This window comes from Halichoerus grypus, chromosome X (genome assembly GCF_964656455.1).
Source record: "Halichoerus grypus chromosome X, mHalGry1.hap1.1, whole genome shotgun sequence".
Classification (NCBI taxonomy): domain Eukaryota; kingdom Metazoa; phylum Chordata; class Mammalia; order Carnivora; family Phocidae; genus Halichoerus; species Halichoerus grypus.
This window is the reverse complement of record NC_135727.1, coordinates 114,782,157-114,798,126: the sequence shown is the minus strand read 5'-3', so window position 1 is coordinate 114,798,126 and position 15,970 is coordinate 114,782,157. Positions and strand designations below refer to the sequence as shown.

The window sequence follows — 15,970 nt, the reverse complement described above, 5'->3', positions numbered from 1 at the left end:
AGCCAGAACTAAGGCAGTAAGAAGAGACATTAGTTTCTAGGATCTATTCTTTAGGACAAGTGGATTAAAAAGAGGGGAGGTGGTCATAGGTGACCCCGTGCTCCAAATTTGAGATGATGATGGGGAACTTTTTTTTACTGATGTTGAATGAGAGCAGGGAGATAATGAGTTTTATTTTCAAAATGTTACATTCATTTGAATTACCAATAGGATATCTAGAGGGTGGGGCATGCTTGCTCTCATAATGCTTTGTGCTTTAGAATCGAACAGACTTGAATATGAATTCTGGCTTTGCCACTTAACCAAATTTGTAATGTTGGCTGAGAAAACTTAGAATCTCCTTTTGCTTCAGTTTCTTCACATGTGAAATGGGTTTAATAGTTTCCCTCATACAGATGTTAAGAATGAAAATACAAAGCAACGTAATATAGTTATGAAGAATATAGCATAGTGAATTATTGTTGCAGATTATTCAGTAGCTATTAGTATGGATGAATTGAACTGTTGGAAGTATGCCACTAGAGTTCTTCTAGGAAGCAGGGATGATTAGTTTTGAGAGGCATATACACAAAGTTGGTAGTGGAAGCTTTGGGAAGAGAAGAGACCATTGTAAGAAGACAGCATGCAATTTTAGAAAGGAGTCTAACAGCCTAGGGTAGACACCTGCATTTATCGGTTGTGAGGAGGAAAAAAAGATGGAGAACACAGCAATCAGAGATGTACCAGGGCCTAATCTGTTGTTGTATGATCTATTGGCATTTTGCTACCCATTCTGCGTATTACAGTTGGAATGTATCATGACTTTGGAAATCTATTGTAATCATTTAGCCTCTGCAAGAATATTGAAACATCTCTTTTGGTATTGAGCTCACTGTTTCACAAGTCAGCTGATTCCTTTTTGGATGTCTTTGATTATTAGAATATTTTTCTTCACATGTATCCTTAACCCATTATCTCTTGAAATTTTGTACCTTATTTAATTCCTTTCTGTATTAGTGGATTAGCCTCTTATGTTAGCCACCACTAGGATCCCTTCTTCCTTCTTTCAAATCTCCCTCTATCTTCTACTACAGAAAAGATTTTATTGCAGCCAATGTAAAGAATACTTGACAATCATTTTTTTTAAAGATTTTATTTATTTATTTGACAGAGAGAGACACAGCGAGAGAGGGAACACAAGCAGGGGGAGTGGGAGAAGGAGAAGCAGGCCTCCCGTGGAGCAGGGAGCCCGATGCGGGGCTCGATCCCAGGACCCCGGGATCATGACCTGAGCCGAAGGCAGACACTTAACGACTGAGCCACCCAGGCGCCCCTTGACAATCATTTTTTAAAGTTACTTTTATATCCTTACATGGTTTCTAATGCGGGTCTCTCACACAGTATTTTAAAAATATAGCCAGCAACAAAAGGAAAAATGGAAAGCTAATCTTAGAAAATGATTATTTTACTTATTTTCACACGAAGTTCTAACTCACATACTTGCCTCTTTTTATCATACCAACTGTCCATGTCCCCCTATAATCTGTTAACCATAAGTATCTCAATAACAGTTAAAGAGAAAAATTAATTTCAAGAATTCACTACACTTTATTATATGGCAGAAGATATGTTAGGATATCACAAAACCAAAGCTGGGAATCATTTTTCCTGGAGCTTTAGTACCATGTCACATTTGCCCTTGAATAGAACATGGTACAACCCAATAAATGGATACAATTGTTAAGAATTATATATAGTAGACAAGGTAGAAACTAATGAAGAAATGAACCAAATTAGAGAGTTTGAGATAAGTCTAAGGAAAAGGACTATTTAAATGAGAGATGTGAGGTCCGGTTGCTGTTTAGGAGTGTACAGGCCCTGGATTGGACTGATACAGCTAAAAGCTACCTCTGTTACTGAGAAAAATGTCACACACAGGCTGTGAATTGCTCAGCCAGCTTCATTCCCATTCAGTAATTAATATGTGAACCTGATTTAACACTTAAGTATCTGCTGAAATCATTCACTGAACCAAAATCAACAGATAATACAGTTCTTATTAAGCACAGCTGAGTAATAAATTTTTTTTGCTAATCATCTGAAAGTATAATTAACAGAGAAGATGTAATTCCCCCATCACCACCTTTTACTGTTTTAAATAGTGTTGTCTTTCTGGTTCTATACTTTTTGTGGAAATTGTCCCTACATAACAAACAGTCCTCATTAAGTAATTCATAAAATTAATGATTTTCTAACGAATATCACTATTCATGGACTAAGTCCATTTATTTTGTTGATTTTGTTGTTTATAAGAATAACGTGTTTATCACTTAAAGTTCAGGAAATGGAAGTATAAAGAAGAAAATACATACTGTAGTATACTGTAGTCCTTACTCATCCCTTTAACGTAACCACAGTTCATGATGTTGTGTATCTCTATCTTTTCTATATTTATATAAAAATTTTTTACAAAGGTAGAGTTGAGTTACATTTGCTATTTTGGGACTTCCCTTTTTTCCACACAACAATTTTTATATCCCTTACTAATGGACATTTACATAATATACAGTTTTTGGTTGGTTTAAACAGTACTGTGACACACATGTTGCACATTTATCTCTGCTTTTATCCAAATCATTTCCTTATGATAGTGGAGGTAGAATTGGGGAATCAAAGGTACATAACTTTATATGGGTCTTCATGGATATTTGCTTACTTTTGTTTAAAATATTGCTAATGCTATGTCAGTGAGAGCGGGAAGGCTGATTGATAAATAGTAAAACTTGTGTTGCATGTGAGTGTTGGATCACTAAATTCTACACCTGAAACTAATATTACACTGTATGGTAACTAACTGGAATTTAAATAAAAACTTGAAAAAAAAGAAAACTGAAAAAAATAGTAAAATTATATACTTTTCTGCCATTAAATAACATTCAGCTATAAAATTAAAATCTAACCAAATTACTATTTTCTCATCAAAAAAACAATTTTACTTTCTCATGGAAAAACAATTCTGTTTTTGGGATTGCGTATTCAAATAGGGCATAAAGTGTGAAAGAACAAGATGAATCAAATTGCATTGAACATGATAGAAGAAAGCACCATCTAGCCTTAGAAATTCTCAACTAGTCACAATGATCGTATCAGGAAAAAATGGAAAGAAATTGGTGGATAGAAATGTGTAATTGTTGAGAATACATATGCTAAAAGAAAAAGATGGCCATCATATTGACTGTTTTAGTATAGTTAGTAATTATTTGAATAAATAAAATAAATGATAAAATGTGGTTATCATTAATAAGTTGTTCATAAACTCTTTGTATAAACAGCATGTTTTCTCCTCTAAACCTTGAACTCAAAAATCTGCTTGCATATTTTTTTGGCAAGCAAAATGAACACTTGGATTTGAATTCACTTTGCTTTGACTCTTGGCTTATAGAAATGGCTGCAGAGACACTACTTAGCTATCAGAGGAATCAGACTCAATGTTCTACCCCTTTGGGCACAGAATCCTCCTCACTGATATGTAATGGGAGACATTTGACCAGTTTCATTACTTTAGTTATCTGCGTTAATGTGATTTTTTTTAACTGGCAGCCTCTTATTCGTGTTAGGCAAGTATCATAATGATCATTTTGCTTCATGTCAGGGACCCCTGAGTTTTTAAGCATTGTAGAATCTCACTTCTTTTTTGTCCTGACTTTTTCTCTTCACCATCACTCCTTTCAGCTGCAGTAGAGGTTATGATTTAAATGAATGCCCATGCATTTTATAAACCACCGTCTCGCATTATCCCACAGTGGCTGCAGTCCAGAGTATCTCTTCATCATAGTCTCAGAATCTGTGATTCTTTCCGTGGAAGTACTTATTCTTTTCAGCTTGATCATTATCTTCCAGGCAAAAACATGATGAATAACAGACAAGGGCACCCATTCCCTTGCACTTGGGTACCTAGGAAGAAACTAGATTACTGTTCAGACTATTTGTTAAATCCTGTTTATAATCCAGGATAAATTTTGATCCAATGTATTTATATAACATCCTGGAAAATTCTAATCCATTAGAGTTGGGATAAAATGTTCTCTCTTTTAAGTGTGAAATGTGTTTATAGCTATTTTTAATGTGCTTCTTTAAAGCATAGTGTGAGGATTTCAGTTACCTGATAGCTGCATAACTAGTCCATCTTCAAGCAAACTAACTAATTATTCTATGTTTAAAAGCTTAAAAGGATGATGAGTGAAGTAATTTAACACGGAAAAGAGTTGAGCCAGGTTTCAGGACATTTATTAAGTACTTGGGTTTAATTATACAATATGTTTTGAGGTGATTCTCAAATAGAATAGCCTTTCATTAAATTCAGCACATTATATTTTAAGTTTATAGGGTCATTTGGAACACATTTCCAATAGCTGCTGCATGGGAGTAGTGTGACGTTGTCATTTTTTCTTCTATCCTTATAATGTGGTAAAAGGTTAATTCTATTGATGCTGTCTGCCATGCATCAGAGTGTTGCCTTGCTTTGTCAGTAGCAGCTATCAGTAGTATAAATTCAGTCTAATTGAGAGAGAATTGTACCACAAATTTCTAAAAGATGGTGATGAGAAAGCATGTGGTATAGCTTGCAAGCTCAGGACATTGCCAAATCCTTGTTTTCAAGCATGTGGATTTTTGAATTGTACTTGTGATCAGAGCTTGGATCTAGGCCTTGCACAGCATTAATGATGACATAATTTCTTTAAACTCTAAATTACTCCATTGGTAGGATACCGTTTTAGTCTCTGCTTTGACATGGTAAATGTCCATTATGTTATCTCATAATAATATGGACTCTAATGCAATAACATGGTTAATCAATTCAGAGATAAAATTTCTTTTTTGAGTATATATCTCCTGAAAATTGATAGGATGGTACACCAATTATGTGATTTTCTTTTTTTTTTACTAATCTTATTAAAGGGGGAGAACATTAAATCTTTGAATACTGTACCTCAATTTTATTGTAATGATTTTGCTGGTTACCAGGTGGGGTGGCAGTTGAAAAATTTGGTGAATGCACTACGAGAGGACCCGAGTGGTGTTATCTTAACTTTGAAAAAGCGACCTCAGAGCATGCTTACCTCAGCACCAGCTTTACTGAAAAATATGAGATGGAAGCCCCTTGCTCTGCAGGTAATGAAGCTTAATCATAAGTCATACACCATCATTTTAGCCATAGATTATCTCAGTAATGCTTCTTTATTGTGCCTCATCTCAGCAGCATATGGATTAATCTTGTATGCTTTTGAAAATTGGTTTGTGAAATTATCTCCTCACAGCTTATCCTAATAGGCTTAATTGTGATGAAATCTGTAAGTTACTATAACTAAAACCCAAATGATAAAGAACTCTGCCTTAATTTGTAAACATTTAAAGCATAATTACAAAAAAACACAAGTTATTTCAAGCCAAAATATGGATAGAGAGGAAAATGAGAGGTTTCATTTTGAGATGTAATCTTCTATTTAAAAGTTACACTATCATATTTCTTGGAGAAACTGGATGATAGTTTATAGAATTCTTTTAAATCAGGTCATAAGGTAGTAATAGTTATTTATAAACAGTAGGTAAAGGAAGTTTTATATAGTAATTAAAATGTACCTACTACATTCCCTTTGATCATTTTTTCTTTTCCACTCTGTCAGGTGGCAAGATAGGGAAATTATTGCATTAGAATTTCTGCATTTTTCTTCAGCATGAAACCACTCTAAAATATTACTCTATGGATGTTGATAAATTATATTCATTAAGAAGCATAGTTATCTAGGAAGTTATAAGAATATGATTCCGATTAATGAAAGACAAGGAAGTAATACATTTCTTTCCATTTCAGTCAATATAATCTTTAAATGCATCATAAAAGAAATATTTGTCTTTCAGAAAACCTGCATTTTTAAAATAGAAGACTATTACCTTTCTTAGAAGTCTAATTTTTTAAAATTGTAATTGCCCACTGAACTAGAACATTGCCCATTGTTCAGATTAAAAAGAAAAGCAATATATGTAAATGCCATTGTTATCACTGTTATATAAATTGTTCCGAACTTGTATATTAGTACCATTCTTAGATGTTTTTCCCCCTAAAATCCTAAATTCTCTGTTACACATGAATGGCCTTATGGAGTATAATGATTTCTCATCGTTTAAAACTTTACTACTTATTGGCCTCAAAGTTGCATTATATTTAAATAACATAAAAACATATAAAATGTTCTAACATTAAGGTCTTTAAATTTTTAATGTTAATCTTTCATTTTTCAAATGAATATATGTAAACTGTATTAATATGTCCAAATACATTTGATTTGCAGTATATGTCTATTATCAAATATTTTTAATGTCATTAAAGTTCAGAGTTCAATGTTTTTTGACTCATTAAATCATAAATTAGCAGATCAGACTTTCCCATCACATCATTTTATTTTCTCACTGTATTATAAGTTGCTTTGTTGTTCCACTCTGTAGTTTTCCTATTGACATGTCTTCCTCAAAGATCCTGAGAGGCGGGAACACTGAAGAAGAGTCCCACAATTTCAGCCATTAGGTTTTCTTCTCTATATATGTGTAGTTAAACTTAGCAACTTCTCTCTAATCCCTTCTATTTCACCTTGAACCCCAAAAAGACATTATTTTCTTATTGATCCATGAACTCTGTTTGAGGGAATATCTCTAGGAAATAAATTGATAATTTGGTCCCTTTGTAGATTCTTTTCCACAAGCACAAACTGGAGAATTAAGGTAATGACACTATCCAGTTAATCACTTTTATATAAAATGCTGAAATAATTGAAAAACCAACATTTCTTTTTTGCCACACATTTGGTGTGTATATTCAAAGCTGGAGAACAAAGACTTTAATTTTTTTAAATTATTCACATCATGGTTTAATTATAATTATGTTATTAGGATACTGTTTCTAGGTCCATTGCTAACTGCCAAGAAATATGCCTCACAGATCACTAATTATATTTATTCCTCATTGCCTGTTCAGTTACTCTGAATATATTTATAAATTTACTTTTTCAGATTGCTGAAATCAGAAAAAAGAAAATCAGCATTTCCATAAGTGCTTATATGTATCCACATTTTTGTAAATTTGTTATTTCAACTGAATTTAGTTCCACTGAAATGTATTGTCCAAGCTCAACTCCTTATAGATAAACAATACTGTTGGGAAGGTGGGGAATTTGCTTTCAACTTCTTTAAAAAATTGCTTCAGTGGTTGACTTTTTACAGAGCAGAAGGAAAAGTATTAGTTTTAATTAAATACTTCCTAATGGTGGTAAAGCAAGGTCTTGGTGGTAAGAGCAATGGATAAGTCCTCTAACCTACTATATCACCATCACCAAATACCCCTGAAATTTTGAAGACCTGAAATTGTACCATTACAGAGTTGTTTCTTGACCTTACAGCTTTGGCCTACTCTAAAATACAGAGATACCAAAAGCGTAATGGTAACTTTCTGGTCAGAATTTTTATAGAGTGTAAATTAACCAAAGCTGAACAAAACCTGAAGGTACCAGAATCTGTAGATTAAAGGTAGACTGCCTCCAGAGGGGGAAAAGTCAAAGAAATAATGAGATAAGAAGGTCTTGCAGGCAGTTTTGGATTCCTTTGTGACTTTGCCTGAGGCCACATATTTTTCCTAGTGTCTAAGAAAGGACCTCGGATGTGAAATATAATGCTTAATGCAGGAATAATCCTCTGTGCAGCCCCAAGTACCAGTCTTACTGTATTCTTGCTTCTGGTATGTGTACAAATATGTTGGAGCTAAAATGTCTGTTAACTCAGTTAAGTATAAATCTTCAGTGTTCTCACCTGGAGAATTGGACCTTAGGTTATTTTTTTTTCCATACAGTCTACTAAGAATGATTTAAATAGAGGTCACAAAAAGAAATAATTTATGGCATTTATTTAACTCAGTATGTCTATTACAACTTTCTCTTCTCTACCAGGCTTAATTTACCTACTAGCATTTTCAAATAAAATATGGCCAAGTTTGTGTGGTGTGGAGGCAGACACTAATCCATGCATCTTAAAAAAGAAAAACTTTATTCTAACATAAGGAATAATTATTTTTTGAACTAACAAGGAAATAATTTGTACCTACACAAATAAAATTTAACCTTGTCTACCCTAAGGTAAAAGATCATTAAAGAATTCCACATTTTTATGAAAGAAGTTTTATTTCTAAAAATATTTTGAAAGGATAGTAACTTCTGTTGTTAATCAACTGCAATAATGAATTTGGATTTGTATTTTCCTGTGAAAATCATTCATGAAATTATAGCCAAATAAACAAAAGCATACAATTCAACTTCATGCTCACAGAGCAATTTCATTAGTACATTTCATGAAATTTGGCCGTTCTTTTTTTAAATTTCTGATTTCTCAAACATTTTGCAATAGAACTGAAAGACTTAAAGATACCTTAGTCAAATATTACGAGCAGATTTAATCTGGAGTTGAATTCTGTTGTCATCTGTACCCATTTATAAATAGTAGAGATGTTTTACCTGAGATAGAATCTTTTATTCTGTGAGAGCAAACCAGGGATCTCCTGCTTTCCAAGAACTGTTTTTAAAAACGTGTTCTTAGTAGCACTTCTACTAATGTCCTGGATTTTGGTGACCTTGGTGATTGCTTATGGTCAAGTTCTTCCAATTTAATGAAAAAATCCCAAGGAACTCTGAATAAGCTTCAAGGTATATTTTAGTGTTTGTGGTTTTAAGTAAGTGTGTGTAGGTCACAAGCATGCGTGGGTGGTGTCATTTGCTTCTTACAAGAGATGCATGGGAGAATTAGCTGGATGCTAGCAAGAATGTTGATTGAAATCACATCACTGGGAATCAGCAATTTTTAAAAACATTAAAGAACCCAGCTTTTTTGGTGAGAATGCATCTCAAATGATCACTATAATCAATGTTGGAATTCAACATACTGATATAGGTTTCATTAAATACATTTTTATATGAAATAACAAGCTGTATCATTAGGATTATGTTCCTAAACTGCATTCTAATCCATAAATCTCTTATATCTGTGTGAGAGTTCCTTGTGTGGTTTTGTGCTTTTCATTTAAAATTTTATTGCTTAGCATTACCATTTTTACAGGATATTTAACTTTGAGCAGAAAAATAAATGGAAAGCAAATAGCTATAACAGTCAGTTTTGTCTATCGACTAGTATAACAACAGAAGAACACTAACTGATTACATTACATTTCATATACATACAGAGATGAATGGTTATTCTGTTAAAACCAAAACATAAGAAATAATAAAATTTGTTTGAATATCACAGTTATGGGTCAGGGTGACCAAAAAAACCATTACTAACAAAAGTTATGTTTCTGAGAGTTTTGTTTTAAAAGCATGTTTTGAAGGGAAGATAACCAATATTAGGTATGACACTAGAGAAGAAAAGAAATCTTAACTAAAAACGTCATTGTGCTGACTGAGAGGCAGAAACAATTATATGTTTTACATGCTCAAATTAGTAAATAGCTGCAAGCAGTTGTCACATCAAATTTTTGTTCAGCAGTGTTTAAGCAAATTAATTAAAGTATCTAAATCACATTTGTGGTTTTCAGCCAAATGCTTTCAAATGTTACGCTGACTACAGATAATCACCTAAAATGCAAAAATTATTTTTCAGTTTATTCTTTAGTTTCTTATTCTTTAATTAATATCCTAAAAATGATGTTTACTGTAACTTGAAAAAATGGAAGTCCAGTTTTAATGTTGCAGTATTAACTATGCCAGTAAGACTGGACAACACAAGAATAAATACACTCGTATTATAATGTCTTAGTACAATGTGCAAAATTTGATGACTCAGTGGATAAAACCATTTCGTAGTGTGACTCTGGTCTATATTTCTTGTATATCATGTAACTACATATTTTTATGCACATATATCTGTATTTTTAAACCTATACAGATATGGTTTCCTGATCAAATTAATGGTCAGGAAAAAAAAATGTTTCTTTTCTTGGTGGTCTGACAGGAAAGATTACATGCTTACAAAAGAAGACTCAAATATTTTGTATGTATGAATTTAGATTCTAGAAAAAGCTGTGAAAAAACTGAAAGTGGGAGAATTTTGAATACATGCGTTTCCTTTGCTTAGGTTCTTTTCAAATAATTTAATACTCAAGAAAAGCTTTCCCAGGGAAAATTATGCCCAATAATTTTCCAGATTAGATCTAACACTCTTCATATGGTCAAGAAACTTACAAATTGTATACAATGTCTTGCCTCCCAAAATCCAGCATACATTTTCTCTGGAGCATTTGTTTAGATGATTAAGAACAGAGTTGCTAACATAAAACAATATTCTGGTACTTGTGTTGGGAATTATAATAAAAATGTGTTTGAACTCAGTAAGGACTTTGTGTGAATATTCTATGCTAGAATAATGGGGTATTGTGATCCATCTGAGTCTGTGCTTATTCCCAAGAGGGACTAAAATAAATGGCCAGGTTTTATACTTGATGTAATCATTCGTATTTCAGTGGGTGTTTTCCGCCTGTAAGGCAAAGCAAGCTCTTTCTGATCTTTGCATTCGTGAATTTTAGAGAGAACTCCATAATGTGTAACACACTGTTTTAATCTTTAATGTTGGGGCTGTCTTTATGTCACTGATGTCATTCAAGACTTTCTATAGCTCTATAAAAGCCAGGTCACTTACCAGACAGAGGGACAACTAAATTAAGATAAGCTTGCCAAGAGTTGTTAAAATGTAAAATGTTTCAAATAAAACCTCAATGTCAGATGTAGTTCCTTAAGTATGGAAGCTCTTTTCTCATAATCTTTAAGACCATAGGGGTTTAGAGGTATACCTTCCAGATGTGTTCAGTTACCTTAAAAACGTTAGAAGGAAAAGACTTGAGCCATCAGAGAATTTAAAGTGAGATTTCAGCGATTCCTTACAAAGGCTGAAAATTTTATTTTATAATAATCACAATCTTCCAATGCTGTTTAAACTGGATGAGTAGGATATTATTACGAAAGTAATCACACATGACTCAGAGGAAGATTTGTGTAGTACCATATTGTAGGATACAATTTGAAAGTATTTATGTAGGTCAAACTGACAATATGAAAAAAAAGTGTATGTTTTACCTAGTAGATTTCTAGTAGTAGTCCTGTTGACTGTAGTAAGTTATCATTAACTGACTTAAGGTTATCAATGTATATTTGAAGAGATCCATATGATCATTTTATTTAGAATCTGGATATTTTCAGAGATGCATGCCAGTGCCCAAGAAGTCTATCAGAGTCATTTTAGCAGAGTAATGACATATATGCAAATGCCTCTTCCCTTTTGGAGTCTCACTGAATCGGTGGAAGGAGAGCTTTATGTCATTAGGACCATTTATATATGAAAACCAAATGTTATGACAAGGTCCTTCCAGGAAATAAGCCTGTTTGCCTAGAATCCAAAATGGATCCATATCATACTTGATTGCATACTGTAGCAGATCAAGTTATAGAGAAGCTTCATGCTTATTTGAGTAACAAGATGCAGTCTTAAAATAACCTTGCATTTAAATGATGATAATTTTTAATTCTCTTTCCATATTTTGCCAATATAAGAGAAAGTATCAAAGTGGCAAAAAGGTAAAATTAAAAAGTATCACCCTTATTTCTACATTTTTCCTTAAATTGGAAATTCTTCATAGTACAGTAGTAACTACTTTCTATGTTATGAACAAATGATGGAAAGTAAATGTTGCCAAGATAGGAGAAGCTACCTTTCTGCATTATTATGCTAACATATTTGGATATTTTTTCGGAAACTAAGAAATATGCCTATGAAAATGTGAATTGGATGCTGAGAGAACTTTTTTGATTTGAGGGAAGTTGTATTTGTCATTTTTTGTGTATTTTCACACATTTAAATGGTTATTAGTGGTGGTTGTAATTTTAATGCCACTTGTTACAACTAGGAATTTCTTGCTGGTGATTTCAGCTAATAATATCATTTATTCTGTGCTTGATTTAGTCAAATTTTGCCTATCTTTCTAATGTTCCTTAACACCTTTTCCATTCTTTTTAATTTTGTATTCATCCAGTTCTTGTTCAAAGGTAGAAAATTTTTTAAAAGATTATAATTTTAAATTATCACAAAGACTTCCTTTGGGGTTAAGCAGCTACTTCCATTTTCCCATGAAGCTTCTATTTTACCATATTTTATTTTTTCATTGCTTAATGTATAATTTTTTTAAATAAGATTCTCAAGAAGAATGTTTACTTTTTAGTGTGGATTAGCTTGACAAAAGTAATACAATTAGTAGACGAAAATATACTGAATATATTTAATATTTACTGTGTGTTTTATTTGGTACAAAGCATACTGATTAGCCAGATGATATCTGCATGATAAACCAGTTGAAATGTTTTCTGTGATTTATCAGTTAATACAATAACTAGCCAGTTGTGTTAAACAATAGGGTTGACTAATTTCCGTTTTTCTCTGAAAGAATAAGTTGTTTTTTTCCATCACTTTAATTCATTGAACCAGCTGGCACAATCAAGCCTGTTATCCATTTAAACATATTTAAGAGTCTTTTTCTTCTACGTATTTACTAATTTAGCTCATCATGCTAACTGATGATATTAATAGCAACTCCTTCCTGAAAATAGAAACCTAGAGAAAATAGCAATTTGAAAAAAGCCGACATGGCTAATATTTAAGTTTACTGGAAGGGGAAAGACACACATACCCTAAGGAATCCTAGTAATAATCCATGTAGAATGCTAGTAATAGTCCAGGCAGAATAAAATATTCTGTTGGCCCTTACATCACACTTCATGGCTATTTAAAATATACTTGGAAGCACTGACTATTATTTCTCTTTTTTCCTTCCATCCTTCCTTTCTTCCTCTTGGTTTGGGGAAGGCAGAGATGGGCACTAACCAAGAAAGATTATCTTTAGTTCTATAGATGGTAAAATAAAAGGAGAGAAGTCTTCAGAATAGAAATAGTGACCCTAAAACAAAAGAAAGAATAAAAATTTGTTAGATTATTTTTTTTAAAGATTTTATTTATTTATTTGAGAGAGAGAATGAGATAGAGAGAGCATGAGAAGGGGGAGGGTCAGAGGGAGAAGCAGACCCCCCGCTGAGCAGGGAGCCCGATGCGGGACTCGATCCCGGGACTCCAGGATCATGACCTGAGCCGAAGGCAGTCGCTTAACCGACTGAGCCACCCAGGCGCCCTGTTAGATTATTTTTAATTGCTTATGTTTTTAGAACTTGTTCTTAAGTTCACTTGTAATATTAGAATATTTTAAAATAAGAGATACTAGAACATTTAAAAAGCATAGTGAATATAAGTTTCTCTCACAATATATTTGTTACAAAGTTTTGGAAAGTAATGTACTGCATAATGGATTTTTTTATATTTCTATAATGATGAACTTATTTTTTATGTCATCTGTATTTAATACCAAGATGTCCTGACAAAGAGGAAAGCAATTATAAATAGAGTCCCATCACAGTGACTATATATAGTGTGTCTAAAGACTTGATCTAAAAAACCTATCATTCAGAGATGTGTTGTAGAGGCATGTAATACATCACTAGAAACAATACACTTCTTCATTTCCTCAGGCTTCATGGTGTTCATCCATACAGATGACTCTTGATTACCTACATAATCTCACAATTTCCCATTGCCAAGATTTTTGTTGCTAAAAGACACATAATTTAACTGGACGCTCTTTCAAAATCAGCATAGTTAAGCATAAGTCTACTGCATACTCTCATTATATTTCAAAATTCCTTAACATGTAAAGTTTCTGACTTCTTTTACATCATATGAGATAGAATATTGTAGAGTCCCAAAATAAATTATCAATTCTTTTTCCCTTCTCTCTTTTTCTTTAATTTCTATTTCACATAGATTAAAACTTAACCGTCATTTTGGCAGGATGTGTGATTTCAACCTATTAAGGTGAGCTGTGTAATAAGGAAGGTCAAAAACCATGAACTGAGTCATAAACTATGTAGCCTACCCCAGTGGCCTACATTGTACACTGTATTTATGCTTGGTTTTTTGAACATTTTATCTGTACAAAAGCATTGTCACAATATAAAATAGCTGTAATATGCCATTTTTTGTCCAGCAATACATGTTAAAGTAATAGAACTGCGGGTCTATATAGATTTGCTAAAAGTGTTTTCATATTGGCTAAAATAGCAACATCTTATCATGTGAAGATACAGTTCATTTTGTGATCATTACTTTTGTGTTTGCGATTGCACTAAAATTCTTATTTTTAATATGTTATTGTATACATAGCTAATCAGTAAGATCTGTAAGATAAACATGAACATTTGTGAATTTTAGTCTCACTTTAGGATAATTTTTCAAAGCAAAAGATGATTTCCAAATGCTTTGTAGCTTAGAATTGGGAGTGCTCTTAAGTTAATGCATCCTGGTGTATCGCTTTATTCAGTATATATGCTATCTTAATTTTTTAAAAAGTAGTTCATACTTAAACAGGCATGAAAATGCAATCTATAGTTGTGTATCTAAACATTACTTTAAACAATGATAAATGTGTGTGCCTATGAAAGGTGAAATGATTGTGTTACATTAATCCCTATACTTTTTTGAAGATGTACCATAAAATGACCTTGAGAAGACAGTTAGTTGTGTTTATATTTATGAAAAAAGAAAGTATTCTCTCATATCGGCCTTTCATCCTCAACTTTTGTAACCTCTTCTGAGAATCTGTGACATTCTGCTAACTTAAGAGTATGGTATATCTTCTTTGGGGAAAAGATAAGAAATATCTTTCTTGTGTATGAGTCAGGATGTGAGTGAGCTAATTCTTTTGAAAGTTACTCTTTATTATCTTCCCTTCAAAGGTGGGATTCCAACAAAGCAAATTTAATTTAAATAAGTTTCTGACTGTGAAATAAATCTTACCATTATGAAACACTGCATGATGCTTTTACCTTGTAAATAGCTTTTACGTGGTTATGCCATAGAATAAGGTGAGTTGAGAACTAAGTGGGAACCTCTAAAGTAATAAATTGTTTTTGGAGATTCAAAGGAATATCTGTGTGCTAAATAACATGCTTCTTGATTTCAGCCAAGTTCAAAAACTATGCAGAAATAGATAATTTTAAAATGATAACTATGTGTCATTGTTGTTGTTGTTCTGTGTGTTGTTTGTGTGCGTATGTATTTTCTTTTTCATTTTAACCAGCCTCTTATACCTAGAAGTCCCACAAGCAGCGTTGCCACGCCTTCCAGCACCATCAGTACACCAACCAAAAGAGACAGTTCTGCTCTCCAGGATCTCTACATTCCCCCTCCTCCTGCAGAACCATATATTCCCAGGTATAAAACCAACCATCCTGTTGTTCTGGGCAGCTTCTATCCAAAGACTAGCCTAAATGTATATAAACCTTAAAGTAAATTCTCAAGGAGCACCTTGAATATTTTCTTAGATAGGAATTCTGAACACATTCTGGAAAACTATTGCATTGTAGAAAATGCACTTTGGTTAATAATAGTAGTAACAATAACTAATTTGTATTAAACACTATGCGTTAAATATCTTGTAAACATTATCTCATATAATAGGAAAGAGTAGGAAAGTAATAATAAATAAAAATTAGGATTCTTTTAATAAGTAAGGAATAAGTGAGGATTTTTGGCTCAGAAGCCCCAGAAAATCTCAAGTTACTTTGAAGCATTCCATACTTTTTTCTAAAAGAGGACAGTATAGATAACTTTCATGCCTTCTTATATGTGTACAATGAGGGAGCTTTTTGGGGGGGGTAGATGATGAGAAGGGAGAGTATTTTTCCCCCTAATACTTCTGTATCTACAATTTCTCCTTGATTAGTTCATTAATGTTTCTGTCAGGAAGCAGAAAAATTTGCAAGAGAATGGGTTGCCTTTAGAATCTATTTTCTAGATTTCTTGA

General features: G+C 32.8%; 1 protein-coding gene across 5 annotated transcripts in view; it reads left to right on the top strand.

Moving 5' to 3' along the window:
* The window catches only part of CNKSR2 (connector enhancer of kinase suppressor of Ras 2), a 267,319-nt gene that overhangs the window by 144,196 nt on the left and 107,153 nt on the right, over positions 1-15,970 (top strand). For 3 of the 5 annotated variants that reach the window (XM_078064916.1, XM_078064915.1, XM_078064919.1), the window contains exons 9-10: positions 5,005-5,151; positions 15,245-15,378. In XM_078064916.1, coding sequence (XP_077921042.1) covers positions 5,005-5,151; positions 15,245-15,378 — 281 coding nt within the window. The remainder of the gene's footprint in view (positions 1-5,004; positions 5,152-15,244; positions 15,379-15,970) is intronic. The other 2 variants (XM_078064918.1, XM_078064917.1) reach the window with 1 other exon arrangement.